General features: G+C 34.0%; 3 protein-coding genes across 11 annotated transcripts; 2 read left to right on the top strand and 1 right to left on the bottom strand.

Moving 5' to 3' along the window:
* Window positions 1–5186: 5186 nt before the first annotated feature.
* Window positions 5187–10852, top strand: LOC130967746 (uncharacterized). Of its 9 annotated transcripts, none has more exons than XM_057892743.1 (16): window positions 5188–5292; window positions 6245–6340; window positions 6466–6570; window positions 6703–6744; window positions 6963–7073; window positions 7215–7298; window positions 7371–7489; window positions 7937–8038; window positions 8251–8367; window positions 8448–8513; window positions 8758–8824; window positions 9410–9463; window positions 9619–9705; window positions 9839–9865; window positions 9962–9988; window positions 10093–10849. In XM_057892743.1, the coding sequence occupies exons 2-16, from the start codon at window positions 6338–6340 to the stop codon at window positions 10234–10236; spliced, it is 1155 nt and encodes a 384-aa protein (XP_057748726.1). In that variant the 5' UTR covers window positions 5188–5292; window positions 6245–6337; the 3' UTR covers window positions 10237–10849. The 9 variants fall into 9 exon arrangements, with proteins under 9 accessions (XP_057748721.1, XP_057748726.1, XP_057748723.1 ...); XM_057892741.1 differs by lacking the exon at window positions 5188–5292 and adding an exon at window positions 5327–5592; XM_057892744.1 differs by lacking the exon at window positions 5188–5292 and adding an exon at window positions 5335–5434.
* Window positions 10853–12359: 1507 nt separating this feature from the next.
* LOC130968938 (secretory carrier-associated membrane protein) lies at window positions 12360–18001 on the top strand. Its single transcript, XM_057894457.1, has 12 exons — window positions 12360–12626; window positions 13233–13349; window positions 13450–13512; window positions 13632–13665; window positions 13914–14036; window positions 14609–14671; window positions 14787–14880; window positions 16825–16870; window positions 16956–17023; window positions 17247–17295; window positions 17504–17569; window positions 17655–18001. Exons 1-12 carry the CDS (start codon window positions 12570–12572, stop codon window positions 17739–17741), a joined length of 867 nt encoding a protein of 288 aa, XP_057750440.1. The 5' UTR covers window positions 12360–12569; the 3' UTR covers window positions 17742–18001.
* Window positions 18002–18551: 550 nt separating this feature from the next.
* On the bottom strand, window positions 18552–20898 carry LOC130969653 (PAP-specific phosphatase HAL2-like). The gene is made up of 3 exons (XM_057895484.1): window positions 20509–20898; window positions 19153–19825; window positions 18552–19072 (listed from the first exon to the last, which is right to left on the bottom strand). Exons 1-3 carry the CDS (start codon window positions 20852–20854, stop codon window positions 18769–18771), a joined length of 1323 nt encoding a protein of 440 aa, XP_057751467.1. The 5' UTR covers window positions 20855–20898; the 3' UTR covers window positions 18552–18768.
* Window positions 20899–27549: the final 6651 nt, after the last annotated feature.

Genomic DNA, 27549 nt, shown 5'->3' with positions numbered 1-27549 from the left:
TAGTGTCTTAGTGTCTATGCCTTAAAGTTATGAATGTCCTATGAATCCATCACCTTTCTTGAATAAAAACGTGCTTAATTGAAAAGGAAAGAATTGCATGAATTCTGAATTTTATAATAGTTTAATTATTTTGATGTGGTGGCAACACTTTTGTTCTCTGAATGTATGCTTGAACAGTGCATATGTCTTTTGAATTTGTGGTTCATGAATGTTGGCTCTTGAAAGAATGATGAAAAAGGAGACATGTTACTGAGGATCTGAAAAATCATTAAAAATGATTCTTGAAGCAAGAAAAAGCAAAAAAAAAAAAAGAGAGAAAAAGCAAACGAAAAAAAAAATATTCGAAAAAAAGAAAGAAAAAGAAAGAAATAAAGTTGTGATCCAAGGCAAATAAGAGTGTGCTTAAGAACCCTGGACACCTCTAATTGGGGACTTTAGCAAAGCTGAGTCACAATCTGAAAAGGTTCACCCAATTATGTGTCTGTGGCATGTATGTATCCGGTGGTAATACTGGAAGACAGAGTGCTTTGGGCCACAGCCAAGACTCAATAAATAGCTATGTTCAAGAATCATCATACTTTACTAGGAGAATCATTAACATTATCTGGATTCTAAGTTCCTAAGGAAGCCAATCATTCTGAATTACAAGGGATAGAGTGAGATGCCAAAACTATTCAGAAGCAAAAAGATAAAAGCCCCGCTCATTTAATTAATACTGATCTTCATAGATGTTTTTGGAGTTCATTGCATATTCTCTTCTTTTTATCTTATTTGATCTTAAGTTGCTTGGGGACAAGCAACAATTTAAGTTTGGTGTTGTGATGAGCGGATAATTTGTATACTTTTTGGCATTGTTTTTAGTATTTTTAGTATGATCTAGTTAGTTTTTAGTATATTTTTATTAGTTTTTAGTTAAAATTCACTTTTCTGGACTTCACTATGAGTTTGTGTGTTTTTCTGTGATTTCAGGTATTTTCTGGCTGAAATTGAGGGACCTGAGCAAAAATCTGATCCAGAGACTCAAAAGGACTGCAGATGCTGTTGGATTCTGACCTCCCTGCACTCGAAGTGGATTTTCTGGAGCTACAGAAGCCCAATTGGCGCGCTCTCAACGGCATTGGAAAGTAGACATCCTGGGCTTTCCAGCAATATATAATAGTCCATACTTTGCCCAAGATTTGATGGCCCAAACCGGCGTTCAAAGTCACCTCAAGAAATTCCAGCGTTAAACGCCGGAACTGGCACCTAATTGGGAGTTAAACGCCCAAACTGGCACTAAAGCTGGCGTTTAACTCCAAGGAGAGTCTCTACACGAAAAAGCTTCATTGCTCAGCCCAAGCACACACCAAGTGGGCCCGGAAGTGGATTTTTATGTCATTTACTCATCTATGTACTAGTTTTCTATAAGTAGGACCTTTTACTATTGTATCAACATAGAGATCTTGGTAGCTATCTTTGTTTTAGGCTATCTTAGACCTTTGGGAGGCTGGCCATTCGGCCATGCCTAGACCTTATGCTTATGTATTTTCAACGGTGGAGTTTCTACACACCATAGATTAAGGTGTGGAGCTCTGCTGTACCTCGAGTATTAATGCAATTACTATTGTTCTTCCATTCAATTCCGCTTGTTCTTTATCCAAGATATCACTTGTTCTTCAACATGATGAAGGTGATGATTGACGCCCATCACCATTCTCACCCATGAACAAGGTGACTGACAACCATTCTTGTTCTACAAGCATTTGAGGCTTAGTGAATATCTCTTGGATTCCTGATTGCACGATGCATGGTTGATCGCCTGACAACCGAGTGCTCGCCTGACAAACGAGCCAACCATTCCGTGAGGTCAGAGTCTTCGTGGTATAGGCAGGACCTGATGGCAGCATTCAAGAGAATCCGGAAGGTCTAACCTTGTCTGTGGTATTCTGAGTAGGATTCAATGATTGAATGACTGTGACGTGCTTCAAACCTGTAACCTACTGGGCGTTAGTGACAGACGCAAAAGAGTGATTCTATTCCGGTAGGGGAGGGAACCAAACCGGTGATTGACAGCACTGTGACAGAGTGTGTGCATTAGCTTTCACTGCGCGGATGGGAGGTAGCTGCTGACAACAGTGAAACTCTACACGAGCTTGCCATGGAAAGGAGTAAGAAAGGATTGGATGAAGGCATTAGGAAAGCAGAGAGACAGAAGGGAAGGCATCTTCATACACTTGTCTGAAGCTCTTACACCAATGATATACATAAGTATCACTATCCTTATCTTTATATTAATTTCGTTCATCATCATATACATTTGAGTTTGCCTGACTAAGATTTACAAGATGACCATAGCTTGCTTCAATGCTAACAATCTCCGTGGGATCGACCCTTACTCACGTAAGGTATTACTTGGACGACCCAGTGCACTTGCTGGTTAGTTGTGCGAAGTTGTGTAATGCCATGGAATTGAACCACCAAGTTTTTGGAGTTCATGACCAGGGATTATGAGAGTTGTGAAAAGTATTGTTCACAATTTCGCGCACCAGTCATCATTGAAAGTTTTTATCTGCCAACATGTCTCCTCATGATCTCGTGAGGCATATACCACCCACTTGCACTCCTCAGCCTTACAGACAGCCCTGCATCTCACAGCATCATTCTTGATAAACTGAATCCGCCTACCTTCTTGAATTGTAAACTCTCTCATTGCCTCTTTGAACTCAGACTTTGTATTAAACTTCATTCCCACCTCAAGTTTTAAATTACCGAACTGAATACCATCTCTAAATACCGGGAATACGTTATCTGACTCTTCTTCAGAAAATTCATCTTTCGAAGGAGGAGGAGTCTTCATTTCCTCCGAGTGCCAAGAGTTGGCACCATCAGACTCTGCTCCAGGATCCAAAGCGTTGTCTAGGTTTTCATCTCCTATGACAGGGACTTCTAAGAAACTTAAGTCCACCTCACACTCCTCGTCATCCACCACCAATGCATCATCATCGTTAAGAAACTTTCTCTTAGACTTTGCTAGTCCCTCAGCAGGTGCATGCTTCAACCCAGGCTCTCTTTTCTTGGTCTCACATTTTTTTCTAACAACATCATCATCACTTGAGCTATCATCTCTTCCAGGATCATATGAACTGTCTTTTGTGGTGTGTTCATCTTCAGAAGAAGACAACCTCAGCACTTGTTTTTTCTTGTCATGTTGCTGCCCCTTCCTCACTTTTGAAGCAGACCTTGTGCAATAGGCTTTAGTTGTAATCTTGGACTTTGGATTTGGTTTGGGCTTGGACATAGAATTCCGGTTGGGCTTGGACTTGGGCTTAGAGGCATTCTTCGGGTTGGCAGTGGCCTTATATGATGATGTAGTATTGGATTTCGGATTTGGGTTGACATTTGAATTGTGTTTAGTTTTTAGGATAACTGGAGGAGTATTGGTAACAGGCTTTGCAGTAGTAGCTTGGTTAGGATTAGAGTTGGATGTGGTAGTGGAATTATTGTTTTAGGGTGTTGGGTTATTAGCACCATGATCTGTTGGTTCTGTGGTCTTGGGTGGTGAGGTATTATGCATTGGTTCATTGTTGTTGGTGAATGGAGTCTCATCAGCAGGGGCAGTGGGTATATTAGCTTGGTTTGGGATCTTGTCATGTAGGGGTTCCTTGTCAGCTTCATCACTAACCTCTCTCAAATAATCATGGTCACCCTCAACATACTCCACAATCTCATTTTCCTCAAGAATTTCTGGTGTTGAAACCGCATGCTCAAAGTAAACATCAACCAGCTGATCATTCTTTTCACCCATGAAATACATCTCTCTCAACTCATCATCACAATTCAGAGCTCTTAACCCAATGTCTAAACTCCTCCCGGGCACATGCCACCAACATTCTCCTATCCTATCATATCCTAGTTCTTTATAATAATTTCTCACCCAAAAAACATCTAAAGTATCTACATCAATGTCACCAACGCATGCCTTCTTATCAGAAGAATAAATAGTCATTCCATTTTCATCTTTCTGAAAGTTTCCCCCATGGTAGAACATAATATCTAAGTGCACATCCATCAGCCCGATTCAAAAAAAAAAATATTTTCAGCACCAGTTCCACACAATGGTCCCTTTAAGATAGTTTTCATCAACTACATTCATACATGACAGAAACATATATCAAACTAAAACAAATTTATCCACCATCGAAACAGAGCATGAAGACAAACCCCAAAAAATAGTTGCAGACAACATCGAAATAAAATTCTAGCCTAAATTCTACTACAAACCTTAGGGAAAAACAATATACAAAGCAATAAACTATGATCAACAACCATCAACGCATTCTCTAAAATTTGAAAAAATAAAATTTTAAAATCTTCATTAATCTCGGTGACGGAATAGAAGCTCCTTGTAGCGGAAAAGTACCTCCTCAGACAACTGTACAGTGTTCACTCGTGATCCAGCAGTCTCCGGAAATCCTAATGCAGTTACTCGTTCCTATTTTAAGTGAGTAATGGAAGAGAGACGTTTTTCCTCTGCGTCATTCATGGAGGAGTTGAAGACGAAGAGTGGAGACAAAAGAGGGAGAGGCCAACGTTTTATTTTCCATCGCATAGAAACGACGTCGCTCAAAGGGGTTTTTTAGCGCCAATTTAGAAACGACGCCGTTTCCTAGTATCCAACGTGGCACTATTTGGCCACGTCACTAACGGCGTCAGTCATCCGGTGACGGAAAATAGGCTAAGGACTAACGTGGTATATTTTTTTGAATCTGGGGGACTAATTTAGTGTAATCGGGATCTAGAGGACTAAATCAGTGCAACTCGTCAATCTCAGGAATTAAAATGGAATTTAACTCAGTAAAACACATTAGCATTTGGGTTCTAAAAGACTATGTAAATATAAAATATTAGTAATTTTTTAGAATAAAAATTCAGGTATAATCAATTTTATGTGAAATTAATAATTAAAAATTATTAGATAAAAATTTAGTCAAATCAATCAAATCACCTAATAATTTGACTGCAGTTAAATTTTTACTATTTTAGAGAGGCAAATATGTTTTATTTACAATAAAAGATAGTACAGGGATGTGAGCACGTCCTTCATAACTCTTGAAGTTTTTCTAAATTTGGATTATAGTAATATGTATGATGTATGGGTCCAACTTTTCTCGATTTCTGAGTTACCAAACAAACATGAATGAGCTTTATAGTTGTTATAGCTACCACCACCATCCATGCACTCCCATTCTTCACTCTCTCCCTCTTTCTCGCTCTTATCGCCACATTTCTCTCCCTGTTCTTTTTGATCTTCATGTTGGTATTCTGATCTTCAAAGTTCCTCTCTTTTCCTTTTTTCATGCCTGCCCTTTTTGTTTTCCTGCCTATTCTATCTCTGTCTCCATTGCCTTCTCTCCTTTTCCGCTTAACATTCATGCAGGGGGGAAGATTTTCAAATGTAACGAACCTCTCAGTAAAATAATCGAAGCTATCCATCATTAACTTCGTTTTTGGTTTTTGTTGTGAAGCTCTTATTTTGGGTTGTGACTGAAAGTTAACTCTTTCCTAAATGGTATTGAGAATAAACTCTAGGAGGAGTTAGATCTGATTGAAATGGTAACAGTCGTTTTCTTTCTTTGTTTTTTTCTGTGGAAAGAAAGTACTTTTGTTTTTTTTCCCCCTTCTGTTGCCTTTGTTTATATATTTATTTTCTTTTTTGCATTTAGCTTATTTCAAAATTTTTTTTATGGGAAAATCAATTGGAATTTGCTGTGAAAAATGAATTTTGATTTTGAGGTGTGTTTTTAGTTATGGACAGCTATGCATATTTTCATGTGATCCTTGGTGCCGTGGATTCCAATACATAGAGTTCCGTGTTTCTGGGTTGCTTGTTTTGTACCATACTATCATGTGATGTCAGTTTCAACAGAATTGCTTTGGTTTGGTTGTTCTCTTTTGTTGCTATCTTATTATGATAGAGGTTTTGTTGGTGGAGTAGATAACTTAATGAGTGTTGATTAAGCAACCTGAGATTCCCTTTTTGCCATGATTGCCAATGTTCTAAGCATGTTTATCTCACATTCACATGATGAAGTGCCTCTTTCTTCTCACACTCATAACAAGTGCCTTTGTTAATCTTGCCAAAATCCTGCATGAAATTCATTCAGTTCTGACAAAGTTGTTTCTGTTTCATACCTTGGATTGACTTTGCCACTAATAGCAATTATGGCAATCGTTGTAACATAGTTTCTGCACTTTGTGTTTCCAGCATGCAGTGTTTGTGATGAATAAGAGACTCAATTTTCTATGAGGTCAATCAAATCATGGAGGTGGTTGATGGGAAGAAAGATTGTCTTGTCTGATGGTCTGTTCTCTTTACTTCGGAATCACTGGCCTTTAGATTATTATAAGTGGAATTTCTCGTATACATTTTTTCAATATCGAGTTCTTTTGTGCTTTGTAACCCTCAGTTGTGCTTTCTTGATGCAGGGAAAGTCAAGTTTCAAGATGAGACAACTGCCTATGGCAGTTGTTTGTATAGTGATGTTGTTTGTTTTGTTTAGAACTATAAATTATGAGTATTACCAAGAAGAGGTATGAGATATATAGAATTCTTCTGTTTATTCTATTCTATGACAATTTCTATTTAGAGAGTATCACAACATTGCAGTGTGCTGCGTCTGCTAATTTGAAAATTTCTTCTGTTAATCATTCTGGCATAATCAGAGAGAGAAAAAGTGGAGTTTCTTTGGAGAAACAATGTCACAGGTATTTCAATGTCTCTATCTTGCTTTCTGCAAATTGTCAAACTCTTTGTTCCAGATTTTATTTTTGATGAATTAAACAAAGCGTTGTAGTAGATGATGTCTGGGGCTGCTTTAAAAAAATTCGATGCGCACCATCCTACTTTTCAATTATTGATTTAATTTGATAATGTAACTTGGATGCATATGTTATTCACACTGGTACTTTTGATGCCTTTGCAGGAGAATGCTGACAATTTTGCAAAGTTAAAAGGCCTGCCGCAGGGTATAGTACACGCTACTTCAAATTTTGAGTTGAGGCCTTTATGGTTACCAAGTGGATTAAGGTCAAAGGTAGGCATTGTTGCATTAATACCATTACATTATAGTTCTATTGAAACTGAGATTTGATAGCCAAAATTTAGTAATGAGCATTCCCATGTTTATAATGTTGCTTCACCTGATGATTGCTTGGTTCCAATTATTTGACTGCAGGTTAGTGATTACTCTAATAGGAACTTGCTGGCAATGCCAGTTGGAATTACACAAAAGAACAATGTAAATGACATGGTGCAAAAGGTATTTTCATCTTTTATTATATTATCAAAACTATTCGAACCAGCATTCCTTATGTAATTTCATTGATTTCAGTTTCTTACAGGAAATTTTACAATTATTTTATTCCATTATGATGGCAAAGTGGATGAGTGGTCAGGCTTTGATTGGAGCAGAACGGTCATACACATAGCTGCTCAAAATCAAACTAAGTGGTATGTATTATGATGGGTGATTTCCTGTCTGAAAATCTTATATTGCGAATCATATGTTCATTGGAGGGAGATTACTCTAAATCTTTTTAGGAAAACTAGGAATGAATGGCGTATCTTTTATATATTAATGGCAAGGATTCATTGAACATCAAAAGGGTTCTTGAGAACAAAAGGAGCCAGTGAAGTTTGTAAGCTTCATTGAAGTTGGGAGAACCATTTATTCACTTAATGCTGTGGATTCCATTGTTATTTGTTACCCTTTTTCTTCCTGGGAATCAACACTAACCAACTGAAAAGAATTTGCATAGCAATATAAGGTCTCATTGAAACTATGAGATGGATTCTCCTCTTACTTTGGTTTCCTAACATTTATGCTTTCCTTTTAAAAAGACTTGCAACTTATGGACTTCAATTGTTTATGATATTAATTCTTGTGTTCTTTTCTAGGTGGTTTGCAAAAAGATTTCTACATCCAGATATTGTATCTACTTATGATTATATCTTTCTCTGGGATGAGGATTTAGGGGTGGAGCATTTTTCTCCATCAAGGTATGACTGATTCATATATTCCTGAGTGTTCATTCTTATGTCAACTGTCAATAATGGAGATGCATTATCTTGTTTCAATTTAAATATGGACCTGTGATTTCAGTATTTCTAAAATTATTTCCCATTCTATATTACATCCTTATTAGATTGATGAGGTCACATTATGTTCCTACATGATCTTTCCTAAATAGTATGAATGGCTGTTTTCGTAGATACATTGAGATTGTGAAGGAAGAAGGATTGGAGATATCACAACCAGCTCTTGACCCAAATTCAGTAGAAATACATCACAGAATTACAGTTAGAGCTAGGATGAAGAAAGTTCATAGGTGACTTACATGTAGAGATTATTGAAATGTACTGCTAACCAACATTTGTTATACTCATACTGGAGTTTTTATACATGCAGAAGAGTCTATGAACTTAGAGGCAAAACTAAATGTTCAGAGGAAAGCCAAGGGCCACCATGTACCGGGTAGCTCTTTCTTTTAATCTGATCTCGCTGTTTAGTTGTTCATTCTGGATTTCATTCATGTGGTTCCATCCTTCTATCTGCCATCAAGATGGGAGGAGATTTTCAAATATAACCTCTCAATGTACTGAAAAGGAAATTTAGTAAAATATTTTATTTGTTCTGTAATTTATGATAAATTTTACCATTTTGATATACATGGAAAATCATGTTATGAATGACATAGATTTGACTACAATCTTTGCAGCTTTGTGGAGGGCATGGCTCCTGTTTTCTCTCGTTCGGCATGGTTTTGTACTTGGCATCTTATACAGGTAACTTGTTTCCAAACTTTTCACAGTCCAAAGGAACAGAAACAACTCAGGAATTCCTTTCAAAAGTATACTGTTATGAGCCGAATGATATGATGAAACCTTAAACACTCATTATTCATATTTATCTGTGCTCTTTCCTCACTCATGTTCTACTCCATTAATCTTCCACTACAATTTTGTTAGGCTCCTCCCATTTCTTTCCATTCCATATTCTCATCGTTTCTCTGCTCTACCCCCTTTCATACTATTTGGTTCCCTGCTTAAGCCTTTTTGAATAAACAGCTGTTATGAACCTAACATACTTCTATTTTTGTGGAAGCATCACTTTATTATATTCATACCAGTTGTTACAGCCTGCTTACAACTTTCAGAGATGAGGTTGTCGATTGGCTTTTTGTCCTCATCTAGTAGCCAAAAATAGAGCTTAATTCCAATATACTTGGATTCAATTACATTTTACTTTGATTGATTTCATGATAAAGTTTAACTTTTTCTCATTATTGAATCGTTGCATTGGATCAGTAATCGATCAAAATAGTCCATAATTTTGGTAACTCATTGTCATAGTCATTTTCGTTTTGTCAGAATGACCTTGTCCATGGATGGGGAATGGATATGAAGCTAGGATATTGTGCACAGGTATACTTAAACATCTTTTTAATTGTGCATCAACTTGGAATATATATAAAACTTGGTTGTGTTTACACTAGACTGATCAGCACTTCTCCTTTTCTTTAATCTTCATTTACTGAATGACAAAGATCATGAACTGCGTAACAAATGCTATTTTTCAGGGTGATCGCACAAAAAATGTGGGGGTTGTCGATAGCGAATATGTTGTACATAAGGGAATACAAACTCTGGGTGGTGATTTAACAAAAGTATTCTCCTCCTCTTCAAATATTTTGAATTAATTTTGGATCAATTAGCTGCCTTTTCAGTTGTTTTGAAAATATCTATCTGTTCATTCTTTGCATAGTTGATCTTAAGATTCTTTTCCCCATTTTTGTGCAGGATGCAAGTACTAAAACACCACCTACGGTAGATCATTTACTTTTGAGTGTCATTTAGACTCTTCTTCAGTTTTCTATAATCCTTATCTATAATTCACTTAACATTCTTGTTGGTTTACTTCAGAAGCATGGCTTGGACGTGCGAACAGAGGTGAGGCTTTTGAACTTTTTTCAAAACTTAGGCTTGTTTCAATCATCACTCAAAAAGTAGCTTAGAAATGATTTTATTAACATTTTGGCATTGCTAATGAGCAGATACGAAGACAATCAACATGGGAACTTGAAGTCTTCAAAGAGAGGTGGAATCGAGCTACTTCTGAGGACACTAGATGGGTAGACCCATATAAAAGTGATCAAAGGCGCTTCAGACGAAGGCGCAACAGCAAACGGCTATCATAACTGCTTGTTTAACTAACTTGGTTTGATTGTGTTAGCCCTACTTCTTTCATGGGTACAAGTCTTGCTTAAAGGTGCAAGGCCGATTGCGGTATTGGGAAGGTGATATGTAGCCTTGTAGCCTTATCTGCAGCATCAAAGAGGCCGTTTTCTGGCTTCTTACACAGGCATGAGTCTTCTTTATAGGCATATTAGCATTTTGGTAGCTCAATGAATCCTCAATTCATTCAATTTTGGAAAAACATTCTTCTTTTTTTTCTTCTCTTATTCTTTTGTTCTTTTTTTTTTTTATATATATCCTATATGGCCAGATTCTGCTACTAGCAGAATTGGTCCTTCCTCCCTGCTACTTCCATTTTGTAATTTCTTTTCAATGTAATTATCATATATAGATAAAATGCAGCCTTAGTATTTACCATTAGAGCTGAAAATGAAGAAGTTTCAATTTTTTTATAGTGATTTTGATTTTGGATTCTATGTCCATATAGTACTGAACCTCTACAGCACATACTGCTATATATTTGGGATACATCATAGTATCATGTTTATTCATTTATTTTTTAGAATTTATCAGCTGTCGTTATTGTTCTTTTTCATCCTATTAGTGGATTTTGATAAGATGGTGTAATTGTAATACCAATTGCTACCTTAAAAAAACTGTAGCTGTTCCAAGACATTTTCCAATATGCAGAAGGGGAAAAAAAAAAAAAAGAATCAATACATTGTTTGTGTTTATAAAAAAATTGTATAATCTTTTAATCGTATATTTGTAATATTAGATTAACACATGATTATGCAAAATTAATATCTTAAGGAAGAATGATTTGTAAAGGGATCAGTACATTAGTAAGGTTGAGAAGTTGGTTATCATTTATTATGTCATAAAGGACACTAATTTTAGGTAGGGTTACTTAACATAACATATCATGTATATGTCTCCTCTAATCTCCAACTTATATTACATAATTAATAATTAAATATGACTAGTAAATAAGTTTTACATCTTGGGTTGGACTAAAAGGTATTTGCGAATATAAGTAACTATTTATTAAAGTAAAAATAATCAATTATTCCGCTTAAGCAAGTGTCGGGAGTTCGAATCCCGCCTTGTGCATCCAGCAACTTATTGGCCAGCGACAAATTTTTAAATGGAGCTCAATACCGCGATAGATTAGTCCTTAGCCTGCCGAGTTAGGGGATACGTAGAAAACAAAAAAAAAATCAATTATATTTTTATATAAATATAAATAATAAAATTTAGGTATATTTTTAAATTTTAAGAAAGAAATATTTTTTAACTTTTACTATCAAAAGATATATATTTATATATAGTTAAATACTTAATATTTATTTTCCAAACAAAAGTTAAATAATTAAAAGCAGTTGGTGTTAGCAGCGTTAAAAATGAATTTTTTCAATTTTTTTTTCACTTGATAGTATGAAGTATGGTTATTACTCTTAAATATTTTTTTTATATTTGTTTGTCTAACTTATAAAATTTATAATAAAAAATTATATTTTATTCTCTTAAACGAGGAAAAAAAATAGAGAAAATTCAATCCGGACAAAGATTAGCATCCAAATTGAAGACAGGCCTAATTTTTGAATAACAGCTTTGGAAAAAAATGAGGGAATCAAAATTTGAAAACAAATTTGTCCTCTTTCTAACAGCAGCTGCACAAGACACATTGGGACAAAAAAATTATTGATTACGTTTTTTAATTTTTTCGGGGTGGTAATCACCTTTTCACTTTTATGTTTTAAGTTTTAACCAGAGGTATGGCAACACATTATTTTCAAAAGAAAACTTGATTATGCTTTTCTGTCACCGAATGCAACTCTAGTTCGTTTTTCAATTCGGTCTTAATAAATCAAATTAATAACACTTACTCTAATTAGAAAAAAACACACACAATGAATTAAAATGAAATTCCACAATATTCATTTTTATTTTTTTTAAATTTACATTGCAATACTTTTTCAAGAAAAAAATTAATTTGTTTGGAAAAAAGTTTATTATTTGTTTATTTATTATTATTATTATTTATTTATTCTTTTTTTTTCCCTTGGTTGATGAGCAAAGTTGAATTTGAAAGCAGAGTGTCTGTGTTACTCTGTTTTCTTGTGTATTAAGCTGACCAAAGATAAGCTCTTTTCTTTTGTAGCTGTAATTTTTGCTTCTCTTCTTGCAAACCCTTTCTTCCCTTCCCAACAAAGTTTCCAACTTTCAGTCTCAACTATTCGAAAAATTCTCTCGTTCTGGTTACCCATTTGACTCTGTTCTCCGCAGAGTCCCCCAGATCTCTTCACCCCCTTTATCTCTGCTTCCAATTCCAATGGCCGGTCGCTATGACAGTAACCCCTTCGATGAAGAAGAAGTTAATCCCTTCTCTGTAAGTCCCTTCTTTGCGAATTTTTTGTTTGATGTTTATCATTGTTGGTTGACTTGTTTTGATTCTATAATTGATGTGCTTGAGGAAGCTGGTTTTCGGGCGGGGGAGGGTAATTTTCTTTTGGAACCAAAAATAACATGGTAGTTATAGTTTTTGTTGTCTGTGGTTCTTCATGTGTATATGGGATTTGGTGTTATCAGATTTTAGTTTTGGATTATGAAGCTGTCTTTGCAATTGGGTATAGTGACTGACGTTTTTTATTGAATCAAGATGAAGTAATCATCCCGTATGAGGTAGGGTTTTGAAGAGCTTTTCAAAAACCATTCCTAATGAAAGAAAAGAAATATTAAACCAATTAGTCTTGAGTATCAACTAGAAAGCTAATGATAATAATTTAGTCGGTGAGACTGCAGGAAACTATAATTTGAAAATATGCAGGTTAAAGCTGTATGATAGTATGGTTGATCTTTGGCTGGAATATAGTCTCTAGCTTATTGTCAAACTTTATTTTTGGAGAGTGTAATTGTCAGATGCTTTTACTTGCGCGGGTAGAATTCTGAACAAACAATTCCCAACTTATGCTCTGTATTGTTTAACGATTGTCAGAATCCTGGAACTGTTGCCCCTGCCACAAATTCAAGGCTTCCACCTTTGAAGCCAGAACCTGCTGATTACAATTATGGCTTTGGTGCGACTGTTGACATACCTCTTGATTCATCGACGGTATGTATTTAGGTTCTTGAATTCCTGCTTCATTTATATGTGTATTTTGTGTATTGTTTCTAGGATTGATTGTTTTTTCTGAATCTATTTCAAAATTTAGGATATGAAAAAGAAGGAGAAGGAACTCCAATCCAAGGAGGCTGAATTGAGAAGACGGGAACAGGTATATACCTGGATGTTTGGTGGTTTTACTTAGTTTGGAGTTTCCATGATTGGTAACCATAACCTGATAACATAGGAATTAACGTGCATCTTATTTCATTTGATGTATCAAAAATATAGGAACTGAGAAGAAAAGAAGAAGCAGTTGCACGAGGTATACATTTCCTTTATGGCTACATTTTTGGAAGACCTTAATGTTTGCTGATTTGGGTTAAATTACTGGAATAAGCAACTATGAGGCATCTTGTATTTAATGTTTTGGCTTGAGTTTGCTTGTTTTTGTAAACTTGGTGACGAATTTTTTGGTAATGAATTAAATTCCATGTTTTATCCCTTTTAAAAACTCCATGTTTCTTTTGCTATTCAAATTCTGTGCTTCATGTATTAGATTCTGTTTTGCAGCTGGAATTGTTATTGAGGAGAAGAATTGGCCACCTTTTTTCCCCATTATCCATCATGATATTGCTAATGAAATTCCAATTCATCTTCAGAGACTGCAATACGTTGCATTTACTACGTTGTTAGGTATGTTACTCCTCTCTTTCTCTTTCTCTCCCTCTCTGCCGGAGTATTTGAAGGTGTTTTATGCATGTTTATTATTATTCTTCTTGTTACTTCATTTCCATTCTTTAAGAAGATTCTGTTCCAGGGATCTTTTTGTATGTAAAATTTAATGAAAATAAAAGAAATGTTTTTTGCACCCAAAGAAAAGGGGAAATTCTTCTAAAGTTGTTGTCATTAGCTATCACTTTACATCTTCTGCTGGCAACATGGAACATTTTATTCTTTTTACCCCCAAAATCTTTTGAAATGAGCGATTTATAATATTAAAAAAAAAAAAACAAAGTGAAGAGGTTAGGTACTGAATAAGCTAGTTTTATGAGCAATCAAAACCGCTAACATGTCAGGCTGGAACTAACCTTTTCTCCCTCCTTTGAGTAAAATAATGGCTTGATAAGACATGGTTCACTGTGGAATGTATCTGTGATATATATTATTATATTTATTCACATGTCATGTTATATCATTCATTTCACCATGAAGTTGTTCGGATGATGTGTAGTCCATGGCCATTCATGAAAAGTTATATTTTGCAGGATTAGCATTGTGCCTGACATGGAACATTGTAGCTGTCACTGCAGCTTGGATTAAGGGTGAAGGTCAGTTTGAGGATATAGAATAAGAATATTTCTGAGTACTGAAAAGCTAGAATGAAAATTCTAACATTTCTAAATTCCATGCACGTGGAACTTGGCCTTTTCTATTCTTTTGTAGGTGTAAAAATATGGTTTCTTGCTATTATCTACTTCATAGCAGGGGTTCCTGGAGCATATGTTTTGTGGTATCGCCCACTATATCGTGCTTTTAGGTATTTTTCTAAAAGCATAGGAATTTTAGATTTCTAAAGTAAATGAATTTAATATGATTGAGCTTGTTCCTCCTAAATCAATAATGTGTTATTCAACGGGACACAGTTACCCCAAACGAACCTCTGACTAGTATGCCGCAAACAATTCCTAGAGGCCCCGAGTCGTCTTACTTGTTTCCCAAGTAATATGCGCCCCTCTCTCTCATGGCCGAGATTATCTCAGCCTCTCACCCCTCTCTACTATGTTTTTAACCCCGAGTAACTAACCATGATTAACTGCGGATAAGCACATCATTATGAGGTTGACTGTATTTCCTTGAAATCACGCCCCTTCTCTCTCAATCTCAGCCCATTATCCTCTGATTTTTCCAGCCCCTTTTACCATAATTAATTCAGCCAAGACTCAGATTTTTACTTAAGGAATCCTTGATCACAAAATTCATGAAACACTTTATGCATTTTTGCACAAAATGGCTGAGTTTTAGAGAGAGAAAGAGAGTAAATTCCTGCACTTCTTCTCTGCGTCCAAGTCCTTATTCCAGCTGTTCTTCTAGAATCTAAGCCATACAAACACAATTCCTTGCCTGTTTTCACTAATTCTTGTGTTTTTACTGAAATTTCAGCAAGGTAAGCTCTTGTTCCTTCTCCATTCTTTTGTTTTTTCAGCAGTAATCATGATGAATTCTTGCTCTCTTCCATGCTAGAAAACCTCTCTTGAAGCCTATATGGAGCACGCCTAAGGAGCTAGAGAAATTCAAGCTCAAAGAGACTAAATTTCATCATTTTTTGTGACACTTTTCAGCCAAGAAAAAACTGCACCTCCCTGCCAGTGTGTGTGTGTTTTCTGGTGTTTGAGAGGTTAAGAACTGAATTAAATAAGAGGTAAGGGTTAGGACTAGATAGAACATGTTTGTGCTTGTTTCAGGGTTTATGTGAACACTGAATCAAGCACCAACATATTCTAACTATTCCTAACCCTTACCTCTTGTTTAATTCAATCACTAGACCTCTCAAACACCAGAAAATACTCTCACAAAGGCAGGGACATGGCTGGTTGTGGTGCAGTTTTTTCTTGGCCAAAAAGTGTCACAAAAAGTGATGAAATTTGACCACTTTGAGCTCGAATTGGTGTAGCTCCTTAAGCGTGCTCAATATGGGCTTCAAGAGGGGTTTTCTAGAGAGTACGAATTCACCATGATCACTGCTGGAAAAACAGAAAAGAATGGGGAAGGAACAAGGGCTCCCCTTGCTGAATTTTCGATAAAAAGGCAAGAATTAGTGAAAACAGGCAAGGAATTGTGTTTGTATGGCTTGGATTCTTAAAGAACATTGGAAGAGCAGCTGGAATAAGGGCTGGGACGGAGAGAAGAAGTTCAGAAATTTACTCTTTTTCTCTCTCTAAAACTCGGTCATTTTGTACAAAAATGCATAAAGTGTTTCATGAATTTTGTGATCAAGGATTCCTTAAATAAAAATCTGAGTCTTGGCTGAACTAATTGTGGTAAAAGGGGCTAAGAATTTCGTGATCAAGGGCTGAGGATTAATGAAGAAGGGGCGTGAAAACGAGCAGAGAGTTTAAACACAGCAGAGAGGGGCGTGTTTACTCGGGAAACAAGTAAGAGGATTCGGGGTCTCTAGGAGTTGTTTGCGGAATACTATTTTTCTAAAAGCATAGGAATTTTAGATTTCTAAAGCAAATGAATTTAATATGATTGAGCTTGTTTCTCCTAAATCAATTAATGCGTTATTCAACAAAAAATGTGAGAATATTTTACTGATGATAGGGGATTTTATTGAGATATCCTAGTCCTGACCAATTATTTTCCTTTTTATGCTTTTTGGAAGCATTCACTGGAACAATAGTCATTATACCAGCATATTTTGATCCTCCTTATTTGGTGTCACAATAGATTTCTGTAATTTTCTCGATTATTATTTTTGCAGGAATGAAAGTGCTTTGAAATTTGGATGGTTCTTCATGTTTTACCTGGTAAATTTATTATATTTATAATACAAGTGCTATACTTCAATTGGAAGAAATCTGATCGCTTCTTCCTTTTTTCATCTGCTTTCAGCTTCACATTGGATTCTGCATCTTAGCTGCAGTTGCTCCTCCTATAGTTTTCAAAGGAAAATCCCTGACGTATGTTGCCTTCATATATCTACACGCTATTTAACATGCTACTATTAGTTATACGACTTCCTTTTGGTAACGAAGGAGACTGAACATCAAATTTCTTTTCCTTGCAAAAGATAGATCGCTTTTCCTTTTTCATTTTAGGCTAAATTGAAGTACATATCTTTTTCATCCTTTTATTTATTTATTTATTTACCTGACGGTTGCCACTGTGTACTCATTGATGCAGAGGCATTTTGTCTGCCATAGATGTGCTGGGTGACCATGCTTTGATTGGCGTAAGAATGCTCATCTGGATTCTTAGTCCTACATACTATTTAATTATTTAATTACCAAACTTGATTTTTATGATTTATAATGATTTAGATATGTTAAGTTGACTATTTTTATCTTTATTAAAGATTTGTTCTACACGTGATTTTAATGCAAATACTGCTGAACTCAAACTAAGTTGATCATTCGTTATCGTTCTCTTTTTGCTTGTAGATCTTCTACTTCATTGGATTTGGACTATTCTGCATCGAAACATTGATCAGCATTTGGGTTATTCAGGTTTGTTTCCACCTTTTTCAGATTTTGAATGACATGATTTACCTTACCATTCACCTATTCATTTTCTTTCTTGGTTGCCATACAGCAAGTGTACATGTACTTCCGTGGCAGTGGCAAGGCTGCGGAGATGAAACGGGAGGCTGCAAGGGGAGCAATGAGGGCTGCAATCTGATCAAACCATCTCGTACCGGAAAGCAGTGTGGTCGGCGTTGTGCCTGGATCAATGTAAAAATCAGTAGCCACAGAAATCACGACAGAGAATATGTTACCTAGCGTGATTTTTGTTTATAACGTTTGTTCATGTATTTTCCCACCGTTTTGTTTTACATGCTACCTATTAATGTGGTTTGTGTAGTGTATATTATAAGCAGATTAGTAGACATAACAGTGGCTTGTAGAAACGTGCTCAATTTTATTCTTAGTTTTGGTTCACTATTTCTTCCCTCTACATGAATTATGATCACATTCTTATCCCAGAAACTGGTACTATCAATCTTGAATGTACAAAGAGATAAGTGATATCAGGCGTGCCAAATAAAATGAAATGCATCATTGCAAATGAATAATAGCAGCTGAACAAACTCCATTCCGATCAACATGGATAATATATAACAACTTTTATTTACTGATGTGTTTCAGACACTAGTATAGTAAGGCGTGGAGGAAATAGAAGCTTCCCTCAACAATATCTTATTGAAGACTCTAACTTATTATCTTACTTCATTCTCTGTGTTATTATATAATTTATGTAAATTAAAGCAACATAGTCAATCTTGCAATATATATATTAGGTGCATGACATGCTTGTTTTGTATAATGGAAGCAGCATAATTAAATACATACAGCTGTGCAGTTTCTCTTGTGGAAAGACGATATTTGTTTATATGACACTAATTAGCGATGGTATACTCTCATTTATTATATCAAATGATGTTGTTGCAATACTTCATTTTCAGTCTTGGGAGTAGGAATCATGCCTTATTAAATGTTACTTAACTTTTTATTATTCATACAATGCCATACACTAGTAGTTTCCATGATACCAATACATCAGCATTCAGCAGTAACATAATTGAAGTTGATACAGGGGGATCTCTACTATAAGGAACTGCATATAATTAACAGAAAACAAAAGATTAATAATATTATTCACATGATCACAAGTCACAACATGCATGCATATCAACAAAAACAGTCTTTTAAAGGCAAGAGGAGGTCCAGCTAGCATCAATAGCATCAATGATCTTCTCATGCAATGTGGCTCCACAAGAAGCAACTATACCACGGTCAATGCCTTCTATATCTAATCCTTTTGCGAAGTTTAGGGGACTCCCTCTAGCATCTGTTACCATGCCACCTGCCTCCTGCATGATGATAAAACCAGCAGCATGATCCCATATTCTTTCCTTGTAACCTGCCTTTGCAAACTTCATGAAAGCCTCAGCATCCCCATGAGCAATTGCTGCATATTTTGCCATGCTATATACTTTTAATGGTTGCTTCCTGCATAAATATTGAGTTATTGTGAGAGTAATGTTGAGGGTATCTAATAGTGATAATGGAATGAATCAAAATATATGCACCTGAGACCAACACTGTGAGCTAGTCCTTGAGTAAAAGAGTGACTTATTGGATTAGCTTTCTCAACTGTTTCACAGAAAGTGGCCAATGAAGGATCCTCAATGGAAGAGAAACAAACTTGCTTTGCATGGTTTGGCCACACAAACTTGTCATGAGCATGGAGAAGAAGTGGTTGCTTCCAAGCCTTGCCACTTCCTCTTTTGGCATAAACCACACACCCTTTGTTCCAAGATTCATGTGTTGGAGGAGCCAACTTAGACATGATCCTAAGATAGCTGTAAGGATAACTAGACCATTCCTTTTTCATAGGGTAGTTAGGACAACCAAGAACTCCAAGAACCACTTCTCCATCCTCTATGAGTGATAGAGCTACAGCATGCTGATCAACAGGACTAAGTGTCCAGAATTTTCCAGACGGACCCCCAACGGAGTTGTTGCAGTGACTTTTGATCATGTCAATAATCTCTGAAGCTCCAAGAGGTGATTTTGTTTCTTGGATTCCAAATCGAGGCGATTCGGCTAGAATTTCGTTAACTGTTTTGACAACAGATTCTAACAAACCAGATGCATCAGTTTTGGTGAGAGTTTTGACATCATCTTTGACTAGAATTGAGAAGTTTTCATTCCCTAAACACTGGGAGAATATCCAACTCACAATTGCTTGGACACTCCAATCTGTTTCAAATAACATAATGAAGTACTTTAACAAGACTGAATTATTTGAGTATATTAGATCATGAATAACCACTATGAATTCAAGTTGGAAGTTGGAACCAAGATCACTAGTCTTATGTATAATAACATGTCCAAGATCATAGGATAAGCAATTGATTTCTTCAACATGAAAGACCTTGGAAGCAGTTCAATCAACCAATAAGACCAGCTAACTTGTACAATTCCATCATGATTATTGTATAACCCTTGAAATCCTCCAAAACTAACATTTCATTGACTTACAAGAACTTTAGAATATATATATAAGTATTTATTTTGATGATGATGTCCCACAAGTGAAGAGGCCACTTGTTATAATTTTACTGGAAACCATGAATCTTAGCACAGGTACTATGTCCGTACACTATTTATTCACTAAAATATGTTACCGCACACCTCTATACTCCAAAATTGTTCCAATATAATCTAACATAACCCATGTTTCTTTAATAGAAAATTCTATAAAATAAGTTTTTGGACAAACATAAAAGTATAAAATGTCATAAAAACAAAGAGTTGTGTTATCTGTACATGTTATTTTTAAAATGAGTGGATATGTCTCTTGCATTATATATATATATATACACATGACAATTTTGTAGAACACTTAAGGTTCAACAATTATGCAGTTGAGGAACATTGACCTGCAATTTCATAATCATGTGTAGAATTATAATCCAGCTTGTGAGAGAGGCAGCATGCCATGTGCACTGCTCTAACAGCAACATCCAACTCCTTAGAATAACATTCCTCTTGTTCAGATGAGACAAGACCAAACATTTTCCTGTCCTCCTCCATGGCATGAGAAGAGTAAATTTCGTCGAATTTCGAAGCAAAACTGAGGTGCCTAGATAGATTGTGAGGGTGTTTATGATGAAGGAAGGACAATAAGGAAGAAGTTGATGAAGGCTCTACAAGGGTGTTTGTGAATGTGTCATGTTTCAAGGTATATGGCAAGTTTGCACACAAGGGGTAACAATATAAAGGCATCTTTAGTAGTACCAATATTATTGAATTTGATTATTTATGGAGTAACCATAGAGTATTATATATATTCTCGTTGCTTCTATGATGTTTACATTTGCTCTTAGTAATTTTTTCAATAAGAAGGCTGTTTTTATTCAACCTTCTTGACATTAATATTAAAAATTATATTTAAGACAGCAAACTTGTTCATTCTCCATGATTGAGTATAAATCTTCTCTTAAATAGTAAACAGGGCTAGTGTGAATTGTAATCTTCTCAAATTTCAATCATTACCTAGATTAGAATCATTCATGTTAGTTTATCCTCAAGTATAATTTTACCCTCCCCTTTATTTGGAGCAGGGAACAAAGGGTGATCCTCGAATCATGATGAGCTCATCATCGTCACTATTTGGTTAGTTGTTCTTAGAATAAACAATTACTCTTGCCAAAAATAATAACTAAACTTGTTTTCATCTATACATAGTGTATGTATTCTCCCTTTTTCAAAACAAATGTCTCTTTCATAAACATTCAAGCAATTTGCAAATATAGTAAACCTTAAAAAGAATGATATATGATTAATTTTTATTTACTCTCAGTATCCCCCAATGGGTGTTTTGAGTCATAGGGTTAATCATGTAATTCCTCTGTTACATACTATTAAGGTTAATTTGAATAACCAGTTTAATTAAGTTCTTTTTTAAAAAATAATTTAAATAATAAATATTTATATTAAAAATAATTTATAAATAAATTATTTTATGTTTAATTTTTTTAGTTCTAAAAATATTTATTTAAAAAAATATAATTAAAAAATTATTACAAAAAAAAGTCTTTTTTTTCTTTAACTTCTTTATCAACATTTAAATAATTTTTTAAAAAATTATAATTTAATTTTAAAAATTGTACTACATTAATATTATTATTTTTTATAAATAAAAAACTCAAAAAAATAACTTATGAGGCCAAACAGAATCTCTTTTAGTTAAGTAATAGAAATTGTAACAGATGAATTAGCCAATTGGATCAATTATTGTACTGCCTCATGACAAATTGGCGGTAACCATCACTAAAGGTCTATAGCAGTGAGAACATACGCAACACATCATTCATTTTTATTAAGCCATAATCAACTGTTAATTAATTCAAAAAGTATGATATATCCATCTAACACTATCCTTTTTTGTGTGAATGACATAGACATGTGCCATGATAATCAATTTGGTTGATGTATAGGATGAGACATAAACATAAAGATACAGATATTAAAGATATAGATATAAAATATTTGTATGTATGTATTGTGTTTGGTAAAAATAATGAATAAGACACAAATATTTAAAAAAGACTGAATTTTCTTTCATTCAATTACAAATTTTACTAACACTACTTACATGTCATCACCATTAAATTTTTATTTCTTCCTGTACTTTTATTTTCTTTTAATATCATCTCAAATTATCATTCAAATATTAAATATACAATTTAAAAAAAAATAGAAAGCCAAAGTCCAAAATTTATCAAAGATTAACTAAAATTTAAATTAATAAAAAATTAAATATATATATTTTTTTGAAGAAAATAGGAGAACAAATTTGGTTGTAGAATCTAAAAGAAGAAGTAAAAAGAAATATTTGGGGAGATAAGAGGATAAATATTGAAAATTTAAAATTTGAATAAGGGTAAAAGAGTAAAAAATTAATGTCTCACAAGTTGTGTCTGAGTGTCTTATCAAATTGGAGGTACACAAATTTAGTATCTTCATATCTATCCGTACGGATGTCAATGGGGCGGAGCGGGGGCGGGGGATGCTTCCCTGCTCCCGTTCCCGCCCCCAGAATTAATCCCCATCCCGCCCCAATCCCCGCCATGGGGGATAGTTGTCCCCATTCCCATTCCCCAGCGTTCCCCGTATTCCTCGTGGGGTCCCATTTCCCATCCCCTTATATTTAACATTCATATGAAAATTATAGTAAAAAATATCAAAAAAATAAAAAACAAACTACAAAATACTATTACAAACACACAAACATATCTTATCCAAGATTATAAGTCCACAAATACAACATAGCAAATTATAGTGCATAAAATAAAATCTTAAATACAATTTCCATTCTAAAAAAAATAATAAGATATAGTCTTTAACATCAAGTGGAGACTGGAGAGAGTTGGGGCTGTGAGAGAGAATAACGTATCGTGCTGTGGGAGTTTTGGAGTTTGAACAAAGTGGAGATGGAAGAGAGTTGGGGCTGGGAATAGAGAGTAGATGGCGCAGTAAACAACACAGTAAGTAGGGAAGACTGAATAATAGGATTAGGATTTTTTAATTGGTAAAATTACTAAAAAACCCCTATGTTAGAAATAAAGTAAGGTTATTTAAGAAATTTCAAACATGTCACCGCGCCTGTCTCGGGAGAATTTTGCTCCTCATCTCCATCCTTACGGAAAAATTTCCACCATCAAAGTCCCATTCGGGATGGTCCCCATGGAGATCCCTACCTCATGGGGATTTTTGACACCCCTATCTATCCGTATCTTTTCGTGTCCATTAAAAATTTGTGTTTTATCAAACTAAACAGTAGACATATGTCACCGTATTCAATTGTTCATATTTCATTAAGACATGAAAATGAGACATAAACATTGAGACATGAACATCAACAAAAAAATTACAATTTAATTTTAAAAATTATACTATATTAATATTACTATTTTTCATAAATAAAAAATTCAAACAAGTATAACTTATGAAACTTTCTAAACAAAATCTCTTTTAGTAATAGAAATTGTAACAGATGAATTAGCCAATTGGGTCAATTATTGTACTGCCTCATGAGTCAGGACAAATTGGCGGTAACCATCACTAAAGCAGTGAGAACATATGCAACACATCATTCATTTTTATTAAGCCATAATCAAGTGTTAATTAATTCAAAAAGTATGATATATCCATCTAACACTATCCCTTTGTGTGTGAATGACATAGACATGTGCCATGAGTTTCAGTAACCTTGTTCATATTATTCAAAATAAATATGATTGGTTATGCAAGTATGTTGGTGTTTATATAACAAGTGTCACATTTAAAATTCAATTCCACTGCATATACATCTTTTATAATAAACACTGTTTTAATATTAATATTTTTTTAATAAGTAAATATATATTTTTTATTAATTAAAAAATAATTTAAATATATAATTAATTAATAACAATCATATTTTTATAGGATTGTGTATAAATATTTAGTGTATAAATATTTTTTTTGTTTCATGGGTTTAACATTTTTTGTTTATAATAGTAAGCGTCTGACTTAATAATACTAGTAAGAAGTGTAACATTTATTGATAGATTTTGACTTTTTGTTTTTCTTTTTGTAAAAATATAAATTCAGTTTATTTGAAAATTTAAAAAAAAAATATATAATTAACTTAATTTATAGCATAGGTTATTTTTTAAAATCTCAATTGTATATATATAATATAAGAAAATGAAAAATTACGATTTATAGTTCTCTTTACTTAATAAAAAATATTTAAGGATGAATGATATGCTTAGATTCAATTTGTTATAATGATCAACACTAATAATTTGATTGAACAGAATATATTGCGTGTACAATGTGTAAGTCTGAATGCAAGAAATAACTGAAGACAAGAAAGCTCGTTTGATACTACCACATACACATAAAAGTGCCATTCTGAAAAAGAAAACAAAACTTGATCATTTTGGAGTGCTGGCCCTTAATTGCGGGTGGGTTCAATTATAATATTGATGTGAAGCCATTCTTACTTTTATGGATAAATTAGATGTACTTAATATCTAGCTGTTCCTCTATGACGTGAACCATATGCAAAAAGTGATCTCATCCATTCTCTTGTTTTTTTTAGTTCACTCCTTGCACCGATAGCACGGGTTCTTTTTTTTTTTTTTCTTTTGGTCAAGGATAGCACGGGTTCTTCAACTAGTATTTTTTCGTACATGAAATAAAGTTTGACATAGGGGGCCGAAGCCCAAGAGGGAAAACATTTTTCTTTTGGGTGGATCCAAGAATGGTAAGTTAAAGCTACGTTTATATCATGTCCAAAAAACAAAAGCAAAGTTACATGTATAAGGTTGACATGAGATAATGGCATGCTAATTAACCCAATATTATTGCAGTAACAAGATTATGCTTGAAATTTATTGGGTTTTCCTCACAGCACTACAAAAAAGAAAGAAATTAATTTTAGAGTAAAGTATTGTTTTTGTCCCTAATATTTGGAATAAATTTTAAAGTTGTCTATAACGTTTCAATCGTCCTATTTAAATTTCTAACGTTTTAAAATTAGCTCAATGTTGTTCTACCGTTAGAGATCCATTAACAGAATTGACGGCGGGACAAAATTGAGATAATTTTAAAATGTTAAGAACTTAAATAGGACGAAAACATTAAGGATAAAAACGATACATAAAAATAAATTTTAGTTTTATCCTTCAGTAATATCAATTTATTATTGTACACCGTATTCAATTACTTGATAGATGCATAAAAATGAAGACGTACCAATACCATATATAATAAAATGAAAATCTCAAGAATAAGTTAAAACTTCGTTTGATTCGTACATTGATGGTGTAAAAAATTATATTCTGTGTTATTATTATTTGATCGGATTCACATATTTAAATCACTCTACTGTTTTTAAGTAAACCTAATATTCTTGAGTGATCATTCATAAACATAAATAGTAGTATTATACTTGTGTTAGGTATTTCCTATCGAGCGTTGATTTATCATCGGTTTTGACTTTTGACTTTTGACTATATAGGGTTAGTCGTTAGATACATATTTATCTTGTATATCAAAGTAAATGGCCTTAGGTATATATGAGCTAACTGAGTTGTTTACCAAACTTCAATCATGATATCTAATTAGATCATCTCTGAATGCAGTAATACTAGAAAGATGAAAAAAAATTAAAATTTATTTTATTTAATATTTATTAATTATTATAATAATTAAAAAATGCTAAATAAAATAAATTCTCACTGTTTTTTGTTAATTTTTTTTTGGTACTAAATATTTCCACACTGATTGCTTAGTGTTTCTTGTCCTTATCATGAGAATAACTTAGAAGATCCCAAAATCAGAGAACCTTGGCTACACAATCTTTAAGCTGCATATTCAAATAACTTGTCCAGTAGTGTGTCCACTATGTATATCCTTATAGTACAATTAAATCTATTTATCATAAATCATAATCAAAGTGAGCCCCATTGCCGCTTTTGTCTACATACATACAATACAATGCAAGATATCTTGGATAATTTAATTTCATGTAGTAGTTTTCTTTTCTATTAATTAAGGCAGCTTCCCCCACTTGTTCGAGGTGGCATATTTCTTAGGCAAATTAAACCGTATCTAATTAATACTTGAATTATTGACCACTAAACCAAAACATTGAATATATCCAGCCACTTTATTTTGTGCTGTCACGTTTGGGTTGTCAGATGAATAATATAGGTATCTCTGAGCTTTTAGAAAGCATAATAAAGCATTGCTAATAAGTTAGGGGCAGTGGAGCTTTACTACTTTTAATTTGTGGACAGATTCTCATTCCTTTATTCAAAAGCATAAGCAAGCAAGATTTTCCACGTGAACAATATGCAACATGGCACAAAACAATAATATCATTGGATTCTGAATGAAAACATGCCAAAAACATTAACTAATTTAATTTGGGGTCTCTTAAGTTTCTTTAACCTAACCCGGGGTACGATATAACAGAGATACTTCTTTGAAAATTTATCTTTTGGGAACAACATGAGAAGATCATTCTCTAATTAAACATAACAAAATTTTAACAAATAAAACACTTTATTAAAGATATTTACTGCTTAAACAATAATATCCTAAACAAATTTGTGAGAAACTTTGGGCATGATGTGTTCAAGTTTTGAATCGTTGTTTGCGTGAAATGTGAAGCATGAAATCAGAACATTCATAGTATCTGGATCGGAGGGGACCAATTGGTGATGGAAAATGTCTGTGGACAATGTAACATTTTAAGATAAGACTAGACTAAGACTTGTTTAATGAGTCCAATAATTTCAAATTAAATGGGACCATGGATTTTGACTATGGTGATAGTAATGTGGGGGCATAAAGTGATGCCTTGTGGTTCTGGGGATACATAATATCTGTTTTAAGAAGTAAAAAAATAAATAAAGAAAGAAAGAAAAAGAGTTACGATCTTTAGAAAATAGTTTGAGAAATGAAAATTTGAAAAGTTCCATTAAACAGTGAGAATTTTTTAAAAAAAAAATTAAGCTGCTTTGTCTTAAAAAAAATATTTTGAAATTAAATTGGAATAATTGTATGTTTACTAATACAAGCAGAACTCAAGCAAAATGTTGAGTCGAGTCAAAACAAATGAATAAGATTGTTGACACTTACTATTTTTAATATTGCTCGGGTATGTGTGTAATACAAGATTGTGAGACAAAAAATGTGTTAATTCCCTGTTATAAAAATAAGAAATTAAAAGTCTCTAATTTTTTGTTGACTAACAATGATGTGCATAAAATCATAGTTATCAATTTATATCATTTAATTAAAATATCTGAAATTGGTTCTGTAGCGGAGTGATGACAAAAATTAGGCGATTGTTGGTGCATGAATCCTCCCCGATTCAAAATTGGCTTTCCGTCCCCGTGAAAGCAGAAAGAGCATAG

Source organism: Arachis stenosperma, chromosome 3, assembly GCF_014773155.1.
Source record: "Arachis stenosperma cultivar V10309 chromosome 3, arast.V10309.gnm1.PFL2, whole genome shotgun sequence".
In the NCBI taxonomy this organism is placed as follows: Eukaryota; Viridiplantae; Streptophyta; class Magnoliopsida; order Fabales; family Fabaceae; genus Arachis; species Arachis stenosperma.
The sequence above is the reverse complement of the archived record's forward strand: the minus strand, read 5'-3'. Positions and strand labels throughout refer to the sequence as shown.